General features: G+C 45.8%; 2 protein-coding genes across 5 annotated transcripts in view; one reads left to right on the plus strand and one right to left on the minus strand.

Annotated features, from left to right (window-relative positions):
* Nucleotides 1–2,906: 2,906 nt before the first annotated feature.
* LOC134294488 (zinc finger protein ZFP2-like) lies at nucleotides 2,907–12,280 on the minus strand. Of its 2 annotated transcripts, none has more exons than XM_062965760.1 (2): nucleotides 10,255–12,280; nucleotides 2,907–4,131 (listed from the first exon to the last, which is right to left on the minus strand). In XM_062965760.1, exon 2 carries the CDS (start codon nucleotides 3,923–3,925, stop codon nucleotides 2,981–2,983), a length of 945 nt encoding a protein of 314 aa, XP_062821830.1. In that variant the 5' UTR covers nucleotides 3,926–4,131; nucleotides 10,255–12,280; the 3' UTR covers nucleotides 2,907–2,980. The 2 variants fall into 2 exon arrangements, with proteins under 2 accessions (XP_062821830.1, XP_062821829.1); XM_062965759.1 differs by lacking the exon at nucleotides 10,255–12,280 and adding an exon at nucleotides 7,805–7,959.
* A 240-nt stretch (nucleotides 12,281–12,520) lies between these two features.
* Nucleotides 12,521–20,358, plus strand: part of rap1gap (RAP1 GTPase activating protein) — a 78,970-nt gene continuing 71,132 nt past the window's right edge. Inside the window, exon 1 of one of the 3 annotated variants that reach the window (XM_062965751.1) lies at nucleotides 12,521–12,678. The gene's annotated coding sequence lies outside the window, so the exon portion shown is untranslated. The remainder of the gene's footprint in view (nucleotides 12,679–20,358) is intronic. The other 2 variants (XM_062965750.1, XM_062965752.1) reach the window with 2 other exon arrangements.

The following is a 20,358-nucleotide window of genomic DNA, read 5'->3' on the forward strand; positions in this document are numbered from 1 at the left end:
GAGTGAGAGAGAAAGACCTATCATAGAATCATAGAATCGTAGAGTTGGAAGAGACCACATGGGCCATCTAGTCCAACCCTCTGCTAAGAAGCAGGAAATCGCATTCAAAGCACCCCCGACAGATGGCCATCCAGCCTCTGCTTAAAAGCCTCCAAGGAAGGAGCCTCCACCACGGCCCCGGGGAGAGAGTTCCACTGTCGAACAGCCCTTCTCACAGTGAGGAAGTTCTTCCTGATGTTCAGGTGGAATCTCCTTCCTTTCCTGTAGTTTGAAGCCCTTGTTCCCTTGTGTCCTAGTCTGCAGGGCAGCAGAAAGGAAGCTCCCTCCCTCCTCCCTAGGACTTCCCTTCACGTATTTGTACATGGCTATCATGTCTCCTCTCAGCCTTCTCTTCTGCAGGCTAAACATGCCCAGCTCTTTCAGCCGCTCCTCATAGGGCTTGTTCTCCAGACCCTTCATCATTTTAGTCGCCCTCCTCTGGACGCTCTCCAGCTTGTCAACATCTCCCTTCAACTGTGGTGCCCAAAACTGGACACAGTGTGATTCCAGGTGTGGTCTGACCAAGGCAGAATAGAATAAGGGGGAGCAGGACTTCCCTGGATCTAGACGCTATTCCCCTCTTGATGCAGGACAGAATCCCGTTGGCTTTTTTGCCGCCGCATCACATTCCTGGCTCATGTTCCCCTTCCTCCCCACGAGGACTCCAAGGTCTTTTTCGCACACACTGCTGTCAAGCCAGGCATCGTCCCCCATTCTGTATCTTTGATTTCCATTTTTTCTGCCGAAGTGAAGTCTCTTGCATTTGTAAGATGCTCTCCACTGTTGGAGGCAGGGGTGCGAATCATGTCATTGGCCCGCCTTGATTAGCACTGAACGGCTTTGCAGCTTTAAGGCCTGGCTGCTTCCTGCCTGGCTGTGGATTAATGCCCAGGGTGGATGAGTGGGAGTGAGAGAGAAAGACCTCTCCTCTGTTGGAGGCAGGGGTGCGAATCATGCCATTGGCCCACCTTGGTTAGGACTGAACAGCTTTGCAGCTTTAAGGCCTGGCTGCTTCCTGCCTGGCTGTGGATTAATGCCCAGGGTGGGTGGGTGGGAGTGAGAGAGAAAGACCTCTCCTCTGTTGGAGGCAGGGGTGCGAATCATGTCATTGGCCCGCCTTGGTTAGCACTGAACAGCTTTGCAGCTTTAAGGCCTGGCTGCTTCCTGCCTGGCTGTGGATTAATGCCCAGGGTGGGTGGGTGGGAGTGAGAGAGAAAGACCTCTCCTCTGTTGGAGGCAGGGGTGCGGATCTTGCCATTGGCCCGCCTTGGTTAGGACTGAACAGCTTTGCAGCTGCAAGGCCTGGCTGCTTCCTGCCCGGGTGTGGATTATTGCCGATGGTGGGTGGGTGGGAGTGAGATGGAAAGATCTCTCGTCTGTTGGAGGCAAGGTTGTGTTTCTTGCCATTAGCCCGCCTTGGTTAGCACTGAACGGCCTTGCACATCCACATCTCTCATCCTAGACATCATTCCACAAGGATATATATAAACCCCTCCGAACAAAGGATTCCCCTATGCAGGGAGCAGCCAGGCATTGAAGCTCCAAGGCCATTCAATGCTAACCATGTTGGCCAATGGCAACATTCCCATTGTTGCCTCCAGTAGAGAAGAGTTCTTTCTCCCTCCCGCTCACCACATCCATGCAAGGAGCAGCCAGCCTTTGCAGCTGCAAGGCCGTTCATTGCTCACCAAGATGGGCCAATGGCAACATCCTCACCCTGGCCTCCCACAGACAAGAATTCATTCTCTCTCCCACCCTGGACATCAGGGATATAAACCCCACCCAACAACGGATTCCCCCAGGTAGGGAGCAGCCAGCCTTTGCAGCTGCAAGGCCATTCTGTGCTCACCAAGTTCGCCAGTGGCAACATTCCCATTCTTGCCTCCAACGTTCAGGTGCAAGCCTCCAAATCCTCTGCAACCTCCAACCTTCCAACTCCTTCTTCCTTGTCAATATTTATGCTCCTAACAATGCAAAAGCCCCTTTCTTTGAACAACTTTGGAAAGAGATGGAAGATATTGACTACAAATCTTTTTAATACTGTATATATATTACCGTAGCTTGGGGACCCGGCAGTGCCTGGGTTATTAGGCGGCCTTGTTTGTTTTAGGATGATAGGTCATATCACTGAAGTTTGGTCCAGATCCGTCATTGCCTGGGTTCAGTGTTGTTTGGATAAGGGCGAACTACAACTCCCAGATTCCCAGGACAGGCAGCCCCAAACCCTTGCACCCCCCAACCCTTGGTTTGTGTGCCAAGTTTAGTCCAGAACCGTCGTTGGCTGAGTTCAGTGCTCTCTGGATTAGGGTGAACTACAACTCACAAAATCAAGGTCCAGTACCACAAACCATGGGGTTTCTCTGTGCCAAGTTTCGTCCTAGGCCATTGTCAGTGGGGGTCACAGTATAAGTACTGCAAGTCCCATCATCTGTGGCAAGTGTGGCCCGGATCCATCATTGGTTGGGTCCACAGTGCTCTCTGGATGGAAGTCAAGTACAACTCCTGTAAATCATGGTGAATTCTCCCCAAACCTCTTGTTCCTCTGTTAACCGTGTGCCATAAGAAAGGGTAGGAAAGGGTAAAGGGAGAAGCAGTGGGAGGGGTCATGCAAATTATGGAACTCCTGGCTGTCCATTCAGGAGGAAAAACGTCTAGGGTGAAATGGTCCCTGCATGATCGCCTTGCCTTGGGTTCCAAAAACTTCTGGAATAGGGTAGTAGAGCTTTCAATCGTAGCTTTCTGGAGGTTCTTTCCCCCAGAAGAAAACGACTATACCTTCTTCTCTGATCGACACAAGAGATTAAATCATTCTTTCAGATAAATACCCATCCAGAAAAGACAGCAAAAAATGAATGAATTACAGGAGATTAAAGAAAAGGAAAGACAATTTAATAAAAGTTGTAACAAATGTAAAACTCCCAACATGAGACAAACAACTTCATCAACAAGGCTTCTTCCCAGTGTGTGTCCTTTGATGTGAACGCAGACTTCCACTCTCAGTGAAGCTCTGTCCACACTCCAGACATGTGTAAGGTTTCTCCCCAGTGTGAGTCCTCTGATGTGAAAGTAGATATCCACTTCTAGTGAAGCTCTGTCCACATTCCAGGCATTTATAGGGTTTCTCCCCAGTGTGAATCCTTTGATGTGAAACTAGATTTCCCCTCTGAGTGAAGCTTATTCCACACTCCTGGCATGTATAGGGCTTCTCCCCAGTGTGAGTCATTTGATGCGAGCGTAGACTTCCATTCTCAATGAAGCTCTTTCCACACTCCAAGCATGTGTAGGGTTTCTCTCCAGTGTGAGTCCTTTGATGTGAACGTAGATGTCCCCTCTGAGTGAAGCTCATCCCACACTCCTGGCATGTATAGGGTTTCTCTCCAGTGTGCGTTCTTTGATGTCTATGTAGACTCCCACTCTCAGTGAAACACATTCCACACTCCATACACTTATAGGGTTTCTCCCCAGTGTGAGTCCTTTGATGTGAACGCAGATTTACATTCTGACTGAAGCTCTTTCCACACTCCAGGCATTTATAAGGTTTCTCCCCAGTGTGAGTCCTTTGATGTGAACGCAGACTTCCACTCTCAATGAAACTCTGTCCACACTCCAGGCATATATAGGGTTTCTCCCCGGTGTGAGTCCTTTGATGTGAAAGCAGATGTCCGCTCCTAGTGAAGCTCTGTTCACATTCCAGGCATTTATAGGGTTTCTCCCCGGTGTGAGTCCTTTGATGTGAAAGTAGATTTCGCCTCTGAGTGAAGCTTATGCCACACTCCAAACACTTATAGGGTTTCTCCCCAGTGTGGGTCCTTTGATGTGTCTTCAGATGTCCAAGCTGACTAAAGTTCTTTCCACATTCAATTCCGTTATAATCTTTGTTCTCCATTTTTACAGTGTTATGTACATATATATAATTGTAATATGGACACTTGACTCTTGTTTTTTCCCTTTCTGATCTAAAGAGAGATCAGCACCTTGAGAGGATTTATTTTTCCTATAGGACTGTTTTTCTTATTGCTCTTTGGTTTCCAAATTCCTCAATATCCACTAGAAGCTGGTTTGTTTCTCATCACGCCAGAGGACCCTCATGTTCTGGTCAAGAAAGAAGAAATAAAAAGTTAAACATGAAGCCTCAAACCTTCAACATTATCCTCTTTCCCCTTTATGGATCATGCAGAAAATGCAAATACCAAGAAATAGAGGCATTAAGTGTCTGAAGGACATATACTGAAACCAGCAAAAGCAATGAACACGACAGAGACAAAAGTCGATCCTGGTTCAAAGGTGATTCAGCAAACACAGAGCAAGGAAGGAAGGAAGGACGAAGGGAATGAATGGTGGCTGGAAGGTATGTGGGAAGGACACAAGACATGAAGGAATAAAAGAATGACAAGAGTGGAGAGAAGGAAATGAAGGAAAGAGTGAAGGAAGGCAGGCAAAAAAGAACAGAAGAAAGAAAGGCAATAGGGAAGAAAAGGGAGGGAGGGGAACTGCTTTCTATGTTAGAGGGTTACACCAATTTCATTGGGTCAATCCCAAATGTGGTGAAAGGAATGGAAGAAAGAATGTGTTTCAGTGAATAACCAGCACGTGATCAATGCTAATTTCATAACAGTAGAGTCTCGCTTATTCAACACTAGCTTGGGTACCCGGTGTTGCCCGGATGATTTGAAAGGAGCCTTGTTTGCTGTTGGATGTTCGGTAATATCAGTTTGATCATATGTTCCACTATGTATTTGCATCCCAGATTCCCAGGGCAATCTTAATAATAATAATAATAATAATAAAACTTTATTTATACCCCGCCACCATCTCCCCATGGGGACTCGGGGCGGCTCACAACGTTACAAAAGTAACAGCATTAAACAATATACACAGTTTAAAACACAAGAAGATGATAAAACAGAAGTTAAAACAAAGGTTTATATAATAGTAATAATATCAAACAACCACCAATGCAAATCCGTCAACTTCAAAGGTGGGGGGGGGGGGGGGGGCGCTATAGCAGCAATATAAGATAAAATCATTAGATTAAAATACCCCGATGAAAGGAGCCTAATAACATTCAGGACAGAATTATAATGAGGCTGGTCTTCTTCTTGAAACACCTGGCAGGATTTACAGTTGGTCATGTTGAGTCCGTGTGGCAAGTGTGGGGTTCAGAGTGCTCTTAGATTGCAAGTGAACTATACATCCCAGTCCCTGCAAGTCCTCTAAATCATGGTGAATTCTCCCCAAGTATCTCTAGTATGTTTAGTTGCTGATAAATTCCTCTGTTTCATATGTGCCATAGGAAAGGGTAGGAAAGGGGATGAATCCAGACATGGAAGAGGAAGAAGAGGAGGAGGAAGATGGAGATCAGACTTTACTCAAATAATGTTAACGGGCTAAACTCACCACAGAAAAGAAAAAAAATATTTAATATCATTAAGAAAGGAAGATATGACATATTGGCATTGCAAGAAACGCTCATCTCCCAAAAACATGTATCACATCTGACTCAAAAATCAATTGGACAAGAATATTACTCCTCAGCCGTCGAAAAAAAACGTGGAGTACTAATTTATGCAAATCCAAGACTCAATACACAATTAGCATTTAAAGATGAAGATGGAAGAATAGTAGGAATTATATTACAACTTGATAGCCAAAAGATTCTAATCTGTAACATATATACGCCAAATGGTCCCAAAACAGCATTCACAACAAAACTTTCAGAATTAATTATGAATCAAGAATACGACGAATCGATAATGGGAGACTTTCATGGAATAATGGATAAGAATTGGGACAAAAAAGATAAGGAGAAGAAAAGGAGGGCTTACAAGTTATATGTACATACAATACATTATACTATTAGCATAGCACAATACAAGTACTATATATTAATTTATTTATTATTTATTTATTTACAGCATTTATATTCCGCCTTTCTCACCCCGAAGGGGACTCAGGGCGGATCACATTACACATATTAGGCAAACATTGAATGCCTTTTAACATAGGACAAAGACAAACAACAACATAGCTCCGAGCGGGCCTCGAACTTATGACCTCCTGGTCAGTGATCCATTGCAGTTAATTGCAATGGCTTGCTCTCCCATCTGCGCCACAGCCCCGGTATAGTACAATATATTGTACTATAGTGGTATAGTACTATAGTGGTATAGTACAATATACTGTACTATACCACTATACTATTATATTATTAGTAATATTACATATAATATATTATATTGAATTGGATCATTATTATATTATATTGTATTACATTACAACACTATTATCAATATTATATGTATATATATGACATTATATATTATTGTATATTATATTGCATATTATATACAATATAATATGTGTGTGTGTGTATATATATTATCGGCATAGCATGTTGCTCGGGAGAAGGGCCCCCAACTGATGTCGCAGGAGACAAGGTGGAACTGTCTTCCTGGCTCCCATTCTTCTCTCTGGCCTCAGAGCGTGAGTTGGTGATGAGATGAGCGGCCTCCAACTAACAGACAGATTTTGTACCGATAGAATATATATAGATATCTTAGGCAGAGAGAGATTGAGCAGACGTATTCCATCTGCACAATTGTGAGTAGAACGTGAGTAGATCAATAGGTACAGCTCCTACCGTGTTTCCCCAAAAATAAGACAGTGTCTTATATTATTTTTTGCTTCCAAAGATGCGCTAGGTCTTATTTTCAGGGGATGTCTTATTTTTCCATGAAGAAGAATTCACATTTATTGTTGAACAAAAAAAATGAACATTTATTATATACAGTAGAGTCTCACTTATCCAACACTTGCTTATCCAACATTCTGGATTATCCAATGCATTTTTGTAGTCAATGTTTTCAATATATAATGATATTTTGGTACGAAATTCGTAAATACAGTAATTACTACGTAGCATTACTGCGTATTGAACTACTTTTTCTGCCAGATTTGTTGTATAACATGATGTTTTGGTGCTCAATTTGTAAAATCATAACCTAATTTGATGTTTAATAGGCTTCTCCTTAGCCTCTCCTTATTATCCAACATATTCGCTTATCCAACGTTCTGCTGGCCCGTTTATGTTGGATAAGTGAGACTCTACTGTACTGTACAGTAGTTTTCATCACAAACCAACATAACCAAACCAGACAAACTGTGACTCCTGTCAAGAATTTCTTGTTATTACCATTATTTCCATGTACAACTGGTATGTATATTTACCAATCTTACATGCTCTGGTGTTTTGTTTTGCGGGCGCCAGGCATGCTTCCAAACAAAAACTTTGTGAGGTCTTATTTTCGGGGGAGGCCTTATATTTAGCAATTCAGCAAAACCTCTGCTAGGTCTTATTTTTGGGGGATGTCTTATTTTCGGGGGGGGGGGGGGAAGGGTATTGGCGGGAAGGTAACCTTGGCGCTCCATGCCGTCCTGCCCGTGGCCATGTGCCCTTGGAGACGTCTACGGACAAAGCCGGCTCTTGGGCTTAGAAGGGGAGACGCCCCCCCCCCCCCCCCCGAGTCGGACACATAGGAGCAGGCACGGGCCCTCTTCGGCCTTCCCCCTTCGCTCCCTCCCTTCAGGCGTTTTGACTTCAACTCCCACAATTCCTAGCAGCCTACCGACCGCAAGGAACTGTGGGAGTTGAAGTCCAAAACGCCTGAAGGAAGCGAGGGAGGGGAGGCCGAAGAGGGCCGGTGCCTGAGCGAGGCCGTTCCTGGCTTGGCTCCTCTTCCCTCCCGACCCGAAGACGAAGCCTCACCTGGCGCCCCTTCCCGTCCCTTCGGAGCTTCGCAGGCGGGAAGGAAGGAACGGAGAGAACCGAGGGGAGCCGGCCGGGCCTCCGCGTCCTCTCTCCGCCAAGAGCGAGCCGGCGGGAGGGGGCACTTCCGGCTCCGAAGGCGGAGTCTGCCCGGCAACAGGGAGGGGCGGGACCCGGATGGCGCCCCAGTCCCTGATTGGCGGTATACGAATCCTTCATTGGTCAAATTAAAATATTGGTAGGGTTTCTACTAAAAACTCCCAGTGTTCAGTGCCATGGCCCCAAAATATGTTTGTATGCATGCAGTGTTCATATGTGGCCACAGGAGGGCGACTATAGATCCCAGCAACTGCAACTCCCAAATGTCATGGTCTATTTTTCCCAAACTCCACCAGTGTTCACATTGGGGCTTATTGAGTATTCGTGCCAAGTTTGGTCCAGATCCATCATTGTTTGCGTCCACCACAGTTCTCTCTGGATGTAGGTGAACTACAACTCCCAAACTCAAGGTCAATGCCCAACAAACCCAGTATTTCCTGTTGGTCCTGGGAGTTCTGTGTGCCAAGTTTGGTTCAATTCTAGCGTTGGTGGAGTTCAGAATGCTCTTTGTTTATAGGTGAACTATAAATCCCAGCAATTACAACTCCCAAATGTCATGGTCTATTTTTCCCAAACTCCACCAGTGTTCACATTGGGGCATATTGAGTATTCGTGCCAAGTTTGGTCCAGATCCATCATTGTTTGCGTCCACCACAGTTCTCTCTGGATGTAGGTGAACTACAACTCCCAAACTCAAGGTCAATGCCCACCAAACCCAGTATTTCCTGTTGGCCATGGGAGTTCTGTGTGGGAAGTTTAATTCAGTTCCATCGTTGGTGGAGTTCAGGGTGCTCTTTGATTGTAGGTTAAATATAAATCCCAGTAACTACAACTCCCAAATGGCAAAATCAATTCCCCCCTTGCATGTCAGATATTTCATAACAACAGCAAAATAATAATAATAATAACTTTATTTTTATATCCCGCCCCATCTCCCCGGAGGGACTTGGAGCGGCTGACATGGGGCCATGCTCGACACAATACAATAACAGCAATAAAACAATAAAACAAGATCGGCAATAAAACAATGTCGCATCAATAAAAACATAACATCAATAAACAGTTATAAAAGTCAGCGCACGGCATAAAATGGTTAAAAACAGGGCTAAAAACACAGATCTGGGCCAAGGGGAAAAACTTCAGCGTGGTAGAGGGTGTTTAATGACCGTTGTGAAGTCACAACGGAAATAATGTGATGGTTGGAGGTCAACACAACATGAGGAACTGTGTTAAGGGGTCACGGCATCAGGAAGGTTGAGAACCACTGGTCTATTGTATTTGGCCTTCTTGGTGGGGCACATAATTCTGTTTTGACATAACTCCACACAAATGCAGGGAAGAAGGGCAATGGTTGGATATTATAAAGCCAGATCTCTGGATGGAAGAGCAACAGATAGGAAGGGAGGGAGAGGCGCTTTGTGTCCCGCTTGTGATCACAAAAGGAAGCCAGCTGGTGTGAAGAATCATCGCTTTCCTGGAAAACTTGCAGAAGTTGCCACAGCGGTCCATTAACACCTCCCAACAAAGGATTCCCTCAGGCAGGAAGCAGCCAGGCTTTGAAGCTGCAAGGCCATTCAATGCCAATCAAGGTGGCCAACTGCATCATTCACCCTCGCCTTGAGCAGACAAGAGCTCTTTCTTTCTCCCACCTAGGACATCATCATTCCACAGGGATATATATATGAACCTCACTTGCCTAGTTTCCAACAGACCTCACAGTCTCTGAAGATGCCTGCCAGGAATGTGGGCAAAACGTCCGGAAGGAATGCTTCTGGAACATGGGAAACTCACAGCAACCCGCCTAAATCATTGTTTCAACAATGCTTTTTTGTGGACCTTGGTACCATCTATTTATTTATTTACAGCATTTATATTCCGCCCTTCTTTCTCACCCCGAAGGGGACTCAGGGCGGATCACATGACACATATAGGCAAACATTCAATGCCTTTTTAACATAGAACAAAGACAAGACAAACATAGGCTCTGAGCGGGCCTCAAACTCATGACCTCCTGGTCAGAGTGATTCATTGCAGTGTTTCATTGCAGCTGCTCTCCAGCCTGCGCCACAGCCCGAGCCCAGTAGTCAATTCTGGATTACATGGCAGTGTGGACTCAGACAATCCAGTCCAAAGCAAATAAGACGACCCTTTGCTTGATGCGCCTTCAGAAGGAGACCTACAAGCCACTCTCAACACCTTTGAGGGTGAACATTTAATCAACGTTTTAGAAAAATGAAGCGCAGCAAATGCAAACGCCGCGACACCTGGAGGTCCAAAGGACGGGTCCCTTCCCGAAGGGGCAGGACCTCTTGGAGTGGCGCTTTTGACCCAAAACGTCCATGGAAACTCACCTGGTTCTTCTCAAAGAGCTCCGCTTGGACGGTTTTGGAATGGGTGTCCTGGCTGCTGACCGCCTGCCTCCGTTTCCGGGCCAGAAATTCCTCCCGGCCTCAATCTGCGCCCACAGCTGCTTGTTCTCCCGCTCGGTCTCCAGGCGTTCCCGCTTCCCTCACTCAGCTGCATCTGTGGCCTGGAGGCGCTCCATCTGTAAGGAATGAAATTGAAGGATTGGGGTCTGGCTGAGGGCCTATTAAGGTCCGGCAAAGCTGAAAACACCATCCCAGGAGTGTAATCCTGGCCGTTCCAATGGTCACTGCACATTCGTCCAAGTCTCTCTATTGCACCAGTTCTCTAAAGCAGGGGTCCCCAAACTAAGGCTTGGGGGCCGGATGCGGCCCTCCAAGGTCATTTACCTGCCCCCCGCCCTCAGTATTAAGACTTAAAAGGTAAAGGTTTTCCCCTGACGTGACCGACTCTGGGGGTTGGTGCTCATCTCAATTTCTAAGCCAAAGAGCCGATGGCGCCATTACCTTCCCGCCTGAGTGGTACCTATTGATCTACTCACATGTGCATGTTTTCGAACTGTTAGGTTGGCAGGAGCTGGGGCTAACAGCGGGCGCTCATTCCGCTCCCGGGATTTGAACCTGGGACCTTTCGGTCTGCAAGCTCAGCAGCTCAGCACTTTAACACACTGCGCCACCACCAGGAGCTAAATGCGTAAATACAGTAATTACAACATGACATTACTGCGTATTGAACTACCTTTTCTGTCAAATTTGTTGTATAACATGATGTTTTGGTGCTTAATTTGTAAAATCATAAACTAATTTGATGTTTAATCCCTCCTTATTATCCAAGATATTCACTTATCCAAGCTTCTGCCAGCCCGTTTAGCTTGGATAAGTGAGATTCTACTGTAATTGAATATATTGTGTATACATATAATATTGATACTAATATTATAATCTAATACAATATAATACTAATAATTATACAGACTAATAATTGGTCTACAGACATCACACTCAACTCCTGGAGCGTTTCCATCAGCGTTGCCTCAGAAAAACCCTGCCAATCTCTTGGGAAGACAGGCGGACAAATGTCTGCGTGCTTGAGGAAGCAAAGACCACCAGCATTGAAGCGATGCTCCTCCGCCATCAACTCCGCGGGACTGAAGGCCACGTTGTCCGGATGCCCAAAGATCACCGTCTCCAAAGCAGTTACTCTACTCCGAACTCAAGAACGGGAAACGTAATGTTGGTGGGCAGGAAAAGAGATTTAAAGATGGGCTCAAAGCCAACCTTAACAACTGTGGCATAGACACTGAGAGAGAACTGGGAAGCCCTGGCCCTTGAGCGCTCTCATTGGAGGTCAGCTGTGACCAGCAGTGCTGCGGAGTTCGAAGAGGCACGAATGGAGGGCGGAAGGGAGAAACGTGCCAAGAGGAAGGAGTGACCGGGACCGATGTCCTCACTGCGGAAGGGAGAACGTGCGGGTCAAGAAGAGGTCTCTTCAGACACCCACGGCTCCATCCCCAAGAGAGCGAGGAGGAGGACCACCATCCTCGGAGATCCATTCGGACAGCTAAGCTGGGCCGGAACCGTTGAGGGCTTGATAGGCGAAGGCCGGCGCTTGGACTGGTGCCGGGTGGCCGGGCCGGGCGCCCCCTCACTCCCTCCCTCCCTCCCTCCCTCCCTCTCGGAATGCCGCCCTGGGGAGCAGCCCGGCTGCCTCTGGCGGGACCACTGGGAGCTTCCGAACAGTCTCCAAAGGCAGCCCCGCCCGCATGGAGCGCCTCACGGTCATCTATTTGGGATGTAACCCGAGCGGCCAAGGCGAGCTCCCCACGGCCCGGGCGCCACGTGGGGCGAGTGCGAGGGAGGGAGGGAGGGAGGGCCGAGCGCGTGCCCTTGTTTCCCCTTGGGCTGCGAAACCAGTACGGAGTGGGTGTGCGGGTGCCTCGGGCACGGCCCTCGAAGCGAGCTCAAGCCGCGTGGAAGAGAGAGACGCCCCCGCGGGAGCCAGGCGGGCCCGCGTTCTCACCTCGGAGCGCGACGCCGCCCGCCCGCCCGCCCGCCTTGCGCGCCAAAACCCCGAGAGAGAGAGAGAGCAGAGGAGGCCGGGGAGAGGGCGCGCAGTGCGCCTGCGCAAGACCAGCCCCGGCAAGAGGCGCCCAGGTGCAGCAGGGGCGGGGGAGGGAGGGAGGAGGGGGGGCACGAGGAGCAGCCAATGGGAGCCCGGCAAGGCGGGCGGGTGGGCGGGGGGGGCGCCCACGTGACCAAAGCCCTGGCTCTGCCCGCCGCCTCCTGGCTCAGTGCGGCGCGGGAGGCCGAAGGGGCAGCATCGCCTCGGCTCGCCTTTCCTCGCTCGCTGGCTGGCTCCTCAGCGGCTCCGGAGGCGAGCGTCCCCGCTTATTCGAGGGGAAGGAGAAAGGGGTGAGTGGCATGCGTCTAAGGGGGACAAGCCCCTCCCTGCTGGAGCCCCCTCCCCATCCCTGCCCCCGCCAAGGGGGAGCCCCCTGAGCATGCGCAGAGCGCCCTCCCGCAGCCCCTGGCCCAGGGCAGCCTAGCACGAGGCGGACGCCAAGCCCACCCCGTCAATCTCTCTCTCTCTCTCTCTCTCGCTCTCTCTCTCTCTCAATGCGGCAAGGACCTCCGCAGAAGGAACCACCGTGGCGTTTCTTATATTGTTATTACAGTATTACGTTCTGTTACATTATTATTTGTGACATTGTTGCATGGTATTGTTATAATATATATTACAATATATAATCTATATACTATGTAGCAATAATAAACTAAAAAGTATTATATATTATAATGTACTGTAGTATATATATATATTACATTTTTATCTTGTATTATTTTATAGCATATAGGTAATATAATGTTGTATATTATCTATATAATATAAAATAATACAATATAATAATAACGTAATACAGTAGAGTCTCACTTATCTAACATAAACCGGCCGGCAGAACGTTGGATAAGCGAATATGTTGGATAATGAGGAGGGATTAAGGAAAAGTCTATTACACATCAAATTAGGTTATGATTTTACAAACATCACGTTATACAACAAATTTGACAGAAAAAGTAGTCATGCTATGTAGTAATTACTGTATTTACGAATTTAGGACCAAAATATCACGATGTATTGAAAACATTGACTACAAAAATGCGTTGGATAGCATTGGATAAGCGAGTGTTGGATAAGTGAGACTCTACTGTATATGTATATATTACAGTACATTATAATATACATATGGTATATATATAATGTATTTTGGCAAACACTAATATATACATTATATTACATATACATATAATATATGTGATACTTTACATTACATATAATGTATGTAATATTATATATATACAGCAGAGTCTCACTTCTCCAACGTTCTGGATTATCCAAGCCATTTTTGTAGTCAATGTTTTCAATACATCGTGATATTTTGGTCCTAAATTCGTAAATACTGTAATTACAACATAACATTACTGCGTATTGAACTACTTTTTCTGTCAAATTTGTTGTATAACGTGATGTTTTGGTGCTTAATTTGTAAAATCATGACCTAATTTGATGTTTAATAGGCTTTTCTTTAATCCCTCCTTATTATCCAACATATTCGCTTATCCAATGTTCTGCTGGCCCGTTTATGTTGGATAAGTGAGACTCTACTGTATTATATGATAGTGTTTGCCAAAATATAATATGATATATGATATAGTATAGTATATTTAGACAAATGGTATAATATAATATTAATATATATGTGTGTGTTTATATAGATATAGATATATATACTGGCTTTGGTTCCCGTTGGTGCCCGGGTTATTTGAGAAGGGCCTGGTTTGTTTTTGGATGAGAGGTCATGTCAGTTTGGTCATGTGTTACGCTATTTCTTAGACAAAAACTCAGTCTTTGCTTTTTTTTTTATGAATGCTCCCATTAGAAAATGTATAAGGACGTGGGTGAACTACAATTCCCAAAAATATATTGGGTCAATCCTCCCAAAACTCCCCCAGTATTCCCAGTTGACCATGTTGGGTCTGTTTGCCAAGTTTGGTCCAGATCCATCACTTGCTGGGTTCAGTGTTCTCTGAATACGGGTGAACTACAACTCCCAAATTCCCAGGACAATCACCCCAAAACCGTGCCAGCATTCACATTTGCCCGTGCTGGTCCTGTGTGCCAAGTGTCGTCCAGATCCATCGTGGCTGGAGTTCAGGGGGCTCATCCCAGTGCCTACAAAGCACTGGAAACAACTAAACTTCCTTCAGCAAACAACTAAAACCTGGATGTTTCGGTTGGCCTTTGGTGAGACAAGCATTAGATAGCTAACCCCATGCGGTATTATTTGGTATTTATTAGGTCCCTATTTTATTATCTATACATTTTATCTCATCATCGTATTCTTGCATAGATGTTTCAGTTCCTCCTCCTATGTGTGCAACAGAATTGTATTTGATGGTTGACTGATATTATCAACTATTATAATACCTTTGTTTTATATTGCATTTTGTTTTCATCTTAATATATTGTGAATTGTATGTATGTTGTTTTTATCTGATTATGCTGTCCGGGCTGCGCCCCGTGTAAGCCGTCCCGAGTCCCCTTGGGGAGAGGGTGGCGCGGTATAAATAAAGTTTTATTATTATTACTTACTTTGCCCGGCCACGTGTTGCTCTGGTTTATCGGAATCATTTGTTGGCCAGGTGGAAGAGCAGTGAATAGCCTTGCAGCCCCAAAGCCTGGCCATTTTCTGGAGTAGCTGGAGTAGCACCCTCAGTCAAAGAGCCGCTTTGAAGCCTGGCTACTTCCTTTGTAGGGGAATCATTGTTTGGCAATCATTGAATTGCACTGAATAGTCTTACAGCTTAAAAGCCTGGCTGCTTTCTATAGAGGGCATCCTTCGTTGGCCAGGTTGAATGGGATGGAGTAGCCTCGTGGCTTCAAAGCCTGGGGGTTTTTCACCTAGGGGAAATCTTGGTTGGCCAGGTTGAAAAGCACTGAATAGCCTTGCTGCTTGCAAGCCTGACCGTTTTCTACCTTGCGGAATCCTTGGTCGGCCAGGTTGAATAGCAATTAATAGTCTTGGTGTGGCAGGTATGAATGGTGCAATTAGGCACCTTGATTAGCATTTAATGGCCTTGCAGCTTCAAAGCCTGGTTGCTTCCTGCCTGGGGGAATACTTTGTTTGGAAGTGTTAGCTGGCCCTGATTGTTTCCTTTCTGGAATTCTCAATTTCCCTGTTTTCAGAGTGTTGCTCTTTATTTACTGTCCTGGTTTTAGAGATTATATTGTACTGTATTATTATACCACAGTAATTATTTCATATTATATTTATAATTTTATATTATCTGCTTACGCAGCTGTATAAAATCCACACTGAAGTGGATTATATGGCAGTGTGGACTCAAGATAATCCAGTTCAAAGCAGATAATATAAATGGGTAATATAGCTGTGTGGAAGGACCTTGAGTCTACACTGCCATATAATCCAGTTCAAATCAGATAATCTGTATTTTATAAGCCGTGTAGATCAGACCTAAGTGCCTACTGTGCCTGTGCCCTGGGTGCCATTTGGCTGAGGGAGTTGCTAGGATACAAAGGGGCGGGGCCTAAAGGCGGGGGGGGGGGGGGCTAAAGGTAGCAGAGCCTACCTTTCTAACTGGCAGTTAGGCCGAGAAAGGCTCTTCCTCGTCCTCTGTAATTTGGACTATTTTTTAAGGTTTTTTTGATTGAAAGACATATTTTGGATGACTCTGTCTTTTGTGGCCAAAGTTGGTGTGATTTGGTTCAGTGGTTTTGTTGTTTACTCCATAGTAAAATGAACATTACATTTATATATACAGTAGAGTCTCACTTATCCAAGCCTCACTTATCCAAGCTTCTGGATTATCCAAGCCATTTTTGTAGTCAATGTTTTCAATATATCATGATATTTTGGTGCTAAATTCATAAATACAGTAATTACAACATAACATTACTGTGTATTGAACTACTTTTTCTGTCAAATTTGTTGTATAACATGATGTTTTGGTGCTTAATTTGTAAAACCATGACCTAATTTGATGTTTAATAGGCGTTTCCTTAATCCGTCCTTATTATCCAAGATATTCGCTTATCCAAGCTTCTGCCGGCCCGTTTATGTTGGATAAGTGAGACTCTACTGTATTATATTATAGTGTTTGCCAAAATATAAGATAAAATATAGTATAGTATATGTTGACAAATGGTATAATATAATATTAATATATATGTGTGTGTGTATATAGATATATATACTGGCTTTGGTTCCCGTCGGTGCCCAGGTTATTTGAGAAGGGCCTGGTTTGTTTTTGGATGTGAGGTCATATCAGTTGGGTCATATGTTACTCTATTTCTTAGAAAAAAAAACTCAGTCTTTGCTTTTGTTTTTTTTATGAATGCTCCCATTAGAAAATGTATAAGAACGTGGGTGAACTACAATTCCCAAAAATATATTGGGTCAATCCTCCCAAAACTCCCCCAGTATTCCCAGTTGACCATGTTGGGTCTGTTGTAATTATTATTTCAACGCTTATCAATCATGGTGAATTCTCCCCAAACCTCTCTCTCCAGTATGTTCAATTGCTGATCAATCCCTCTGTTTGCTGTGTGCCATAGGAAAGGGTAGGAAAGGGTTAAGGGAGAGGCAGTGGGCGGGGTCATGCAAATGGAGAGGGAAAGGAACACTAGAATGTGCTCGCCGTAACCTGCAATGTCCTGGGAAAGAGTGACTTGGTGGCTCCTCAGCACTGGGAACAACAGTCTGTTTGTGGAGACCGAGGGCTGTCTGTGTGAGCGGACACTTGTGCCACATATACACAGACAGATTTGCAGCCCAACATATTATGTATTCACGGCCATTTGATTGAACTAGATCCTCTTGCCAGTTGATTGGGACCGTTTTAAGGACAGCCTTCCCTTGTTTTAAGTGTTTGAAGGGATAGTTCTAATGCACCGCTTTGTTGAATTCTATTTTAGTATTTGTATGTTGTGGGCTAGAAATTGCCCTGGGTTTTAATATCGTGAGCTGCTTTGTGTCTCAATTGAGATAAGAGAGGGATGATGGTGATGGTGATGGCATCTTCAGGGGTTGTGCGGTCCATTGGGAACAAGGCAAGTGGGGTTTGTATATATATATCGGTGGAATATCCAGGGTTGGAGAAAGAACTCTTGTCGTTGGGCCATTTGGAAATGCTAAAAAGGCCCATAAATTCAAAGTGAAGCATGCAACAAGGAGGCCAGAAAAGAGTTTATAGAACTGGCCAGAAATGGATGAATAATTTAATATAATAGCTTTTAATGGATTTGTCTGGCTTCAGCTGCTTTTTTTTCAACAGTTCAGTGTTTCATATGGACAAGTGATTGCATATGAAGGGCAACAGGATTTGGACTGTATTTTTCATGATTCAATCTTTGGTTCCATTTCATTGTTTATAGGTTGTGGGTTTTATACTGTACTATCTTGGGAACGGGGCCCCTGGTGGCACAGTGTGTTAAAGCGCTGAGCTGCTGAACTTGCGGACCAAAAGGTCCCAGGTTCAAATCCCAGGAGTGGAATGAGCGCCCGCTGTTAGCCCCAGCTCCTGCCAACCTAGCAGTTCGAAAACATGCCAATGTGAGTAGATCAATAGGTACCACTCTGGCGGGAAGGCAACGGCGCTCCATGCAGTCATGCCAGTGGCCACATGACCTTGGAGGTGTCTATGGACAATGCCGGCTCTTTGGCTTAGAAATGGAGATGAGCACCAACCCCCAGAGTCAGACATGACTGGATTTAACGTCAGGGGAAACCTTTACCTTTTATTATCTTGGGGACCTGGCGGTGCCTGGGTTATTAGAAGGGGGCATTGTTTGTTTTGGGATGGTAGGTAATATCACAGAAGTTTACTCCAGATCAGTCGTTGGCTGGTTTCAGGGCTCTTTGGATAAGGGCGAACTACAACTCTCAGGTTCCCAGGGCAATCACCCCCAAACCAGGCCTGTATGCACAGTTGTCCATGTTGGGTATGTGTGCCAAGTTTGATCCAGATCTGATTTATTTATTTATTTATTTATTTACATCATTTATATTCCGCCCTTCTTTCTCACCCCGAAGGGGACTCAGGGCGGATCACATTACACATATAGGCAAACATTCAATGCCTTTTAACATAGAACAAAGACAAACAAACATAGGCTCCGAGCGGGCCTCGAACTCATCACCTCCTGGTCAGAGTGATTCATTGCAGTTAATTGCAGCTGGCTTGCTCTCCCGCCTGCGCCACAGCCCGGGTTCAGTACTTTCTATATGCAGGTGAACTACAACTCCCAAAACCAAGGTCCATTCCCACTAATCCCTGCAGTATGCTCAGTTGGTCATGGGGCTTCTTTGTGCCAAGTTTGGTCCCAGTCCATTGTTGGTGGGCATCACAGTATCAGTGAAGGACAAGACAAACTACAGTTAGGTGGATCTGTAATTGGCTAAGCGAACGAACCCAAAGGGTGCTCAACAATGCATCTTCTTCATCCTGGAAAGAAGTCACGAGTGGAGTGCCATCAGCAGGGCTCCGTCCTGGGCCCGGTTCTGCTCAGGAGTCCTCATGGACAAGTTAAACATGAGCCAACAATGTGATACGGCAGTTAAAAAACCAACGGGATTTTGGCCTGCATCAATAGGAGTCTAGTGTCTAGATCCAGGGAAGTCGTGCTCCCGCTCTATTCTATTCTGCCTTGGTCAGACCACACCTGGAATCACACTGTGTCCAGTTCTGGGCACCGCAGCTGAAGGGATGTTGACAAGCTGAAATGTGTCCAGAGGAGGGAGACTAAAATGATGAAGGGTCTGGAGAACAAGCCCTATGAGGAGCGGCTTAAAGAGCTGGGCATGTTTAGCCGGCAGAAGAGAAGGCTAAAGACTAGGACACGGAACAATGGCTTCAAACTACAGGAAAGGAGATTCCACCTGAACATCAGGAAGAACTTCCTCACTGTGAGAAGGGCTGTTCACCAGTGGAACTCTCTCCCCGGGGCCGTGGTGGAGGCTCCTTCCTTGGAGGCTTTTAAGCAGAGGCTGGATGGCCATCTGTCGGGGGTGCTTTGAATGCGATTTCCTGCTTCTTAGCAGGGGGTTGGACTAGATGGCCCATGTGGTCTCTTCCAACTCTACTATTCTATGATTCTATGATTCTATGATTCTTCCAACCCTATTTATTTATTTATTTATTATTAACATTGAGGCGGGGAGGCCATCTGTCAGGGGTGCTTTGCTTGTGCTTTTGGTGCACAGAGGCAGAAGAGGGTTGGACTCAATTGCCCAAAGGGTCTCTTCCAACCCTCTTTATTATTATTGACACAACAACATTGTATAACACAGCAAACAAGATAGATATGCTGGATTTCGTATCACAAAATCACAAGTTGAGTATTATTATTATTATTATTATTATTATTATTATTATTATTATTATTATTGCTTGGCAGCCAACTATAGTCCAGCCCTCCAGTGGTCCGAAGGATCATGAACTGGCCCCCTGTTTAAAAAGTTTGGGGACCCCTGCTCTACTGTAATAACAATAATGGAAGTCCATGGACCTTCTGCTTTCATGCAGCAAAAGCACAATCAAAGCACCCCAACAGATGGCCATCCAGTCTTAACAACAACAACAACGGTTGGAAGAGACTGCACGGTCCGTCTAGATTATGGTGTTGGGGAGCGAAGGGGTTACGTTGCTTGTCCATTGGCACTGCGGTGTTTCTGGAGGGAGCTGGCTGGAAGCGTGTCTTCCTGCTCCCTGAGCAGATTTAAAGTCGTGCCTTGGAAGAGCCTTGGCAGAGCGCCCAAAGGAAGGGAGGGAGGGAGGGAGGGAGGGAGGAAGGAAGGAAGGAAGGAAGGAAGGAAGGAAGGAAGGAAGGAAGGAAGGAGGAGGCGGCACTGCCGGGGAGGCTGGTGGGGACGAGGGAGAGGGCCTTCCTTCGTGGGGGTGGCCCCTCAACTCTGGAAGTCTCTCCCCAGGAAGATCAGACCGGCACCTTCCTTGTCCACCTTCCGCAGAGATCTAAAGACGTTGATTTAGTCTACGTCATCAAGTCTAGATACT

This window comes from Anolis carolinensis, unplaced genomic scaffold (assembly GCF_035594765.1).
Source record: "Anolis carolinensis isolate JA03-04 unplaced genomic scaffold, rAnoCar3.1.pri scaffold_15, whole genome shotgun sequence".
Classification (NCBI taxonomy): domain Eukaryota; kingdom Metazoa; phylum Chordata; class Lepidosauria; order Squamata; family Dactyloidae; genus Anolis; species Anolis carolinensis.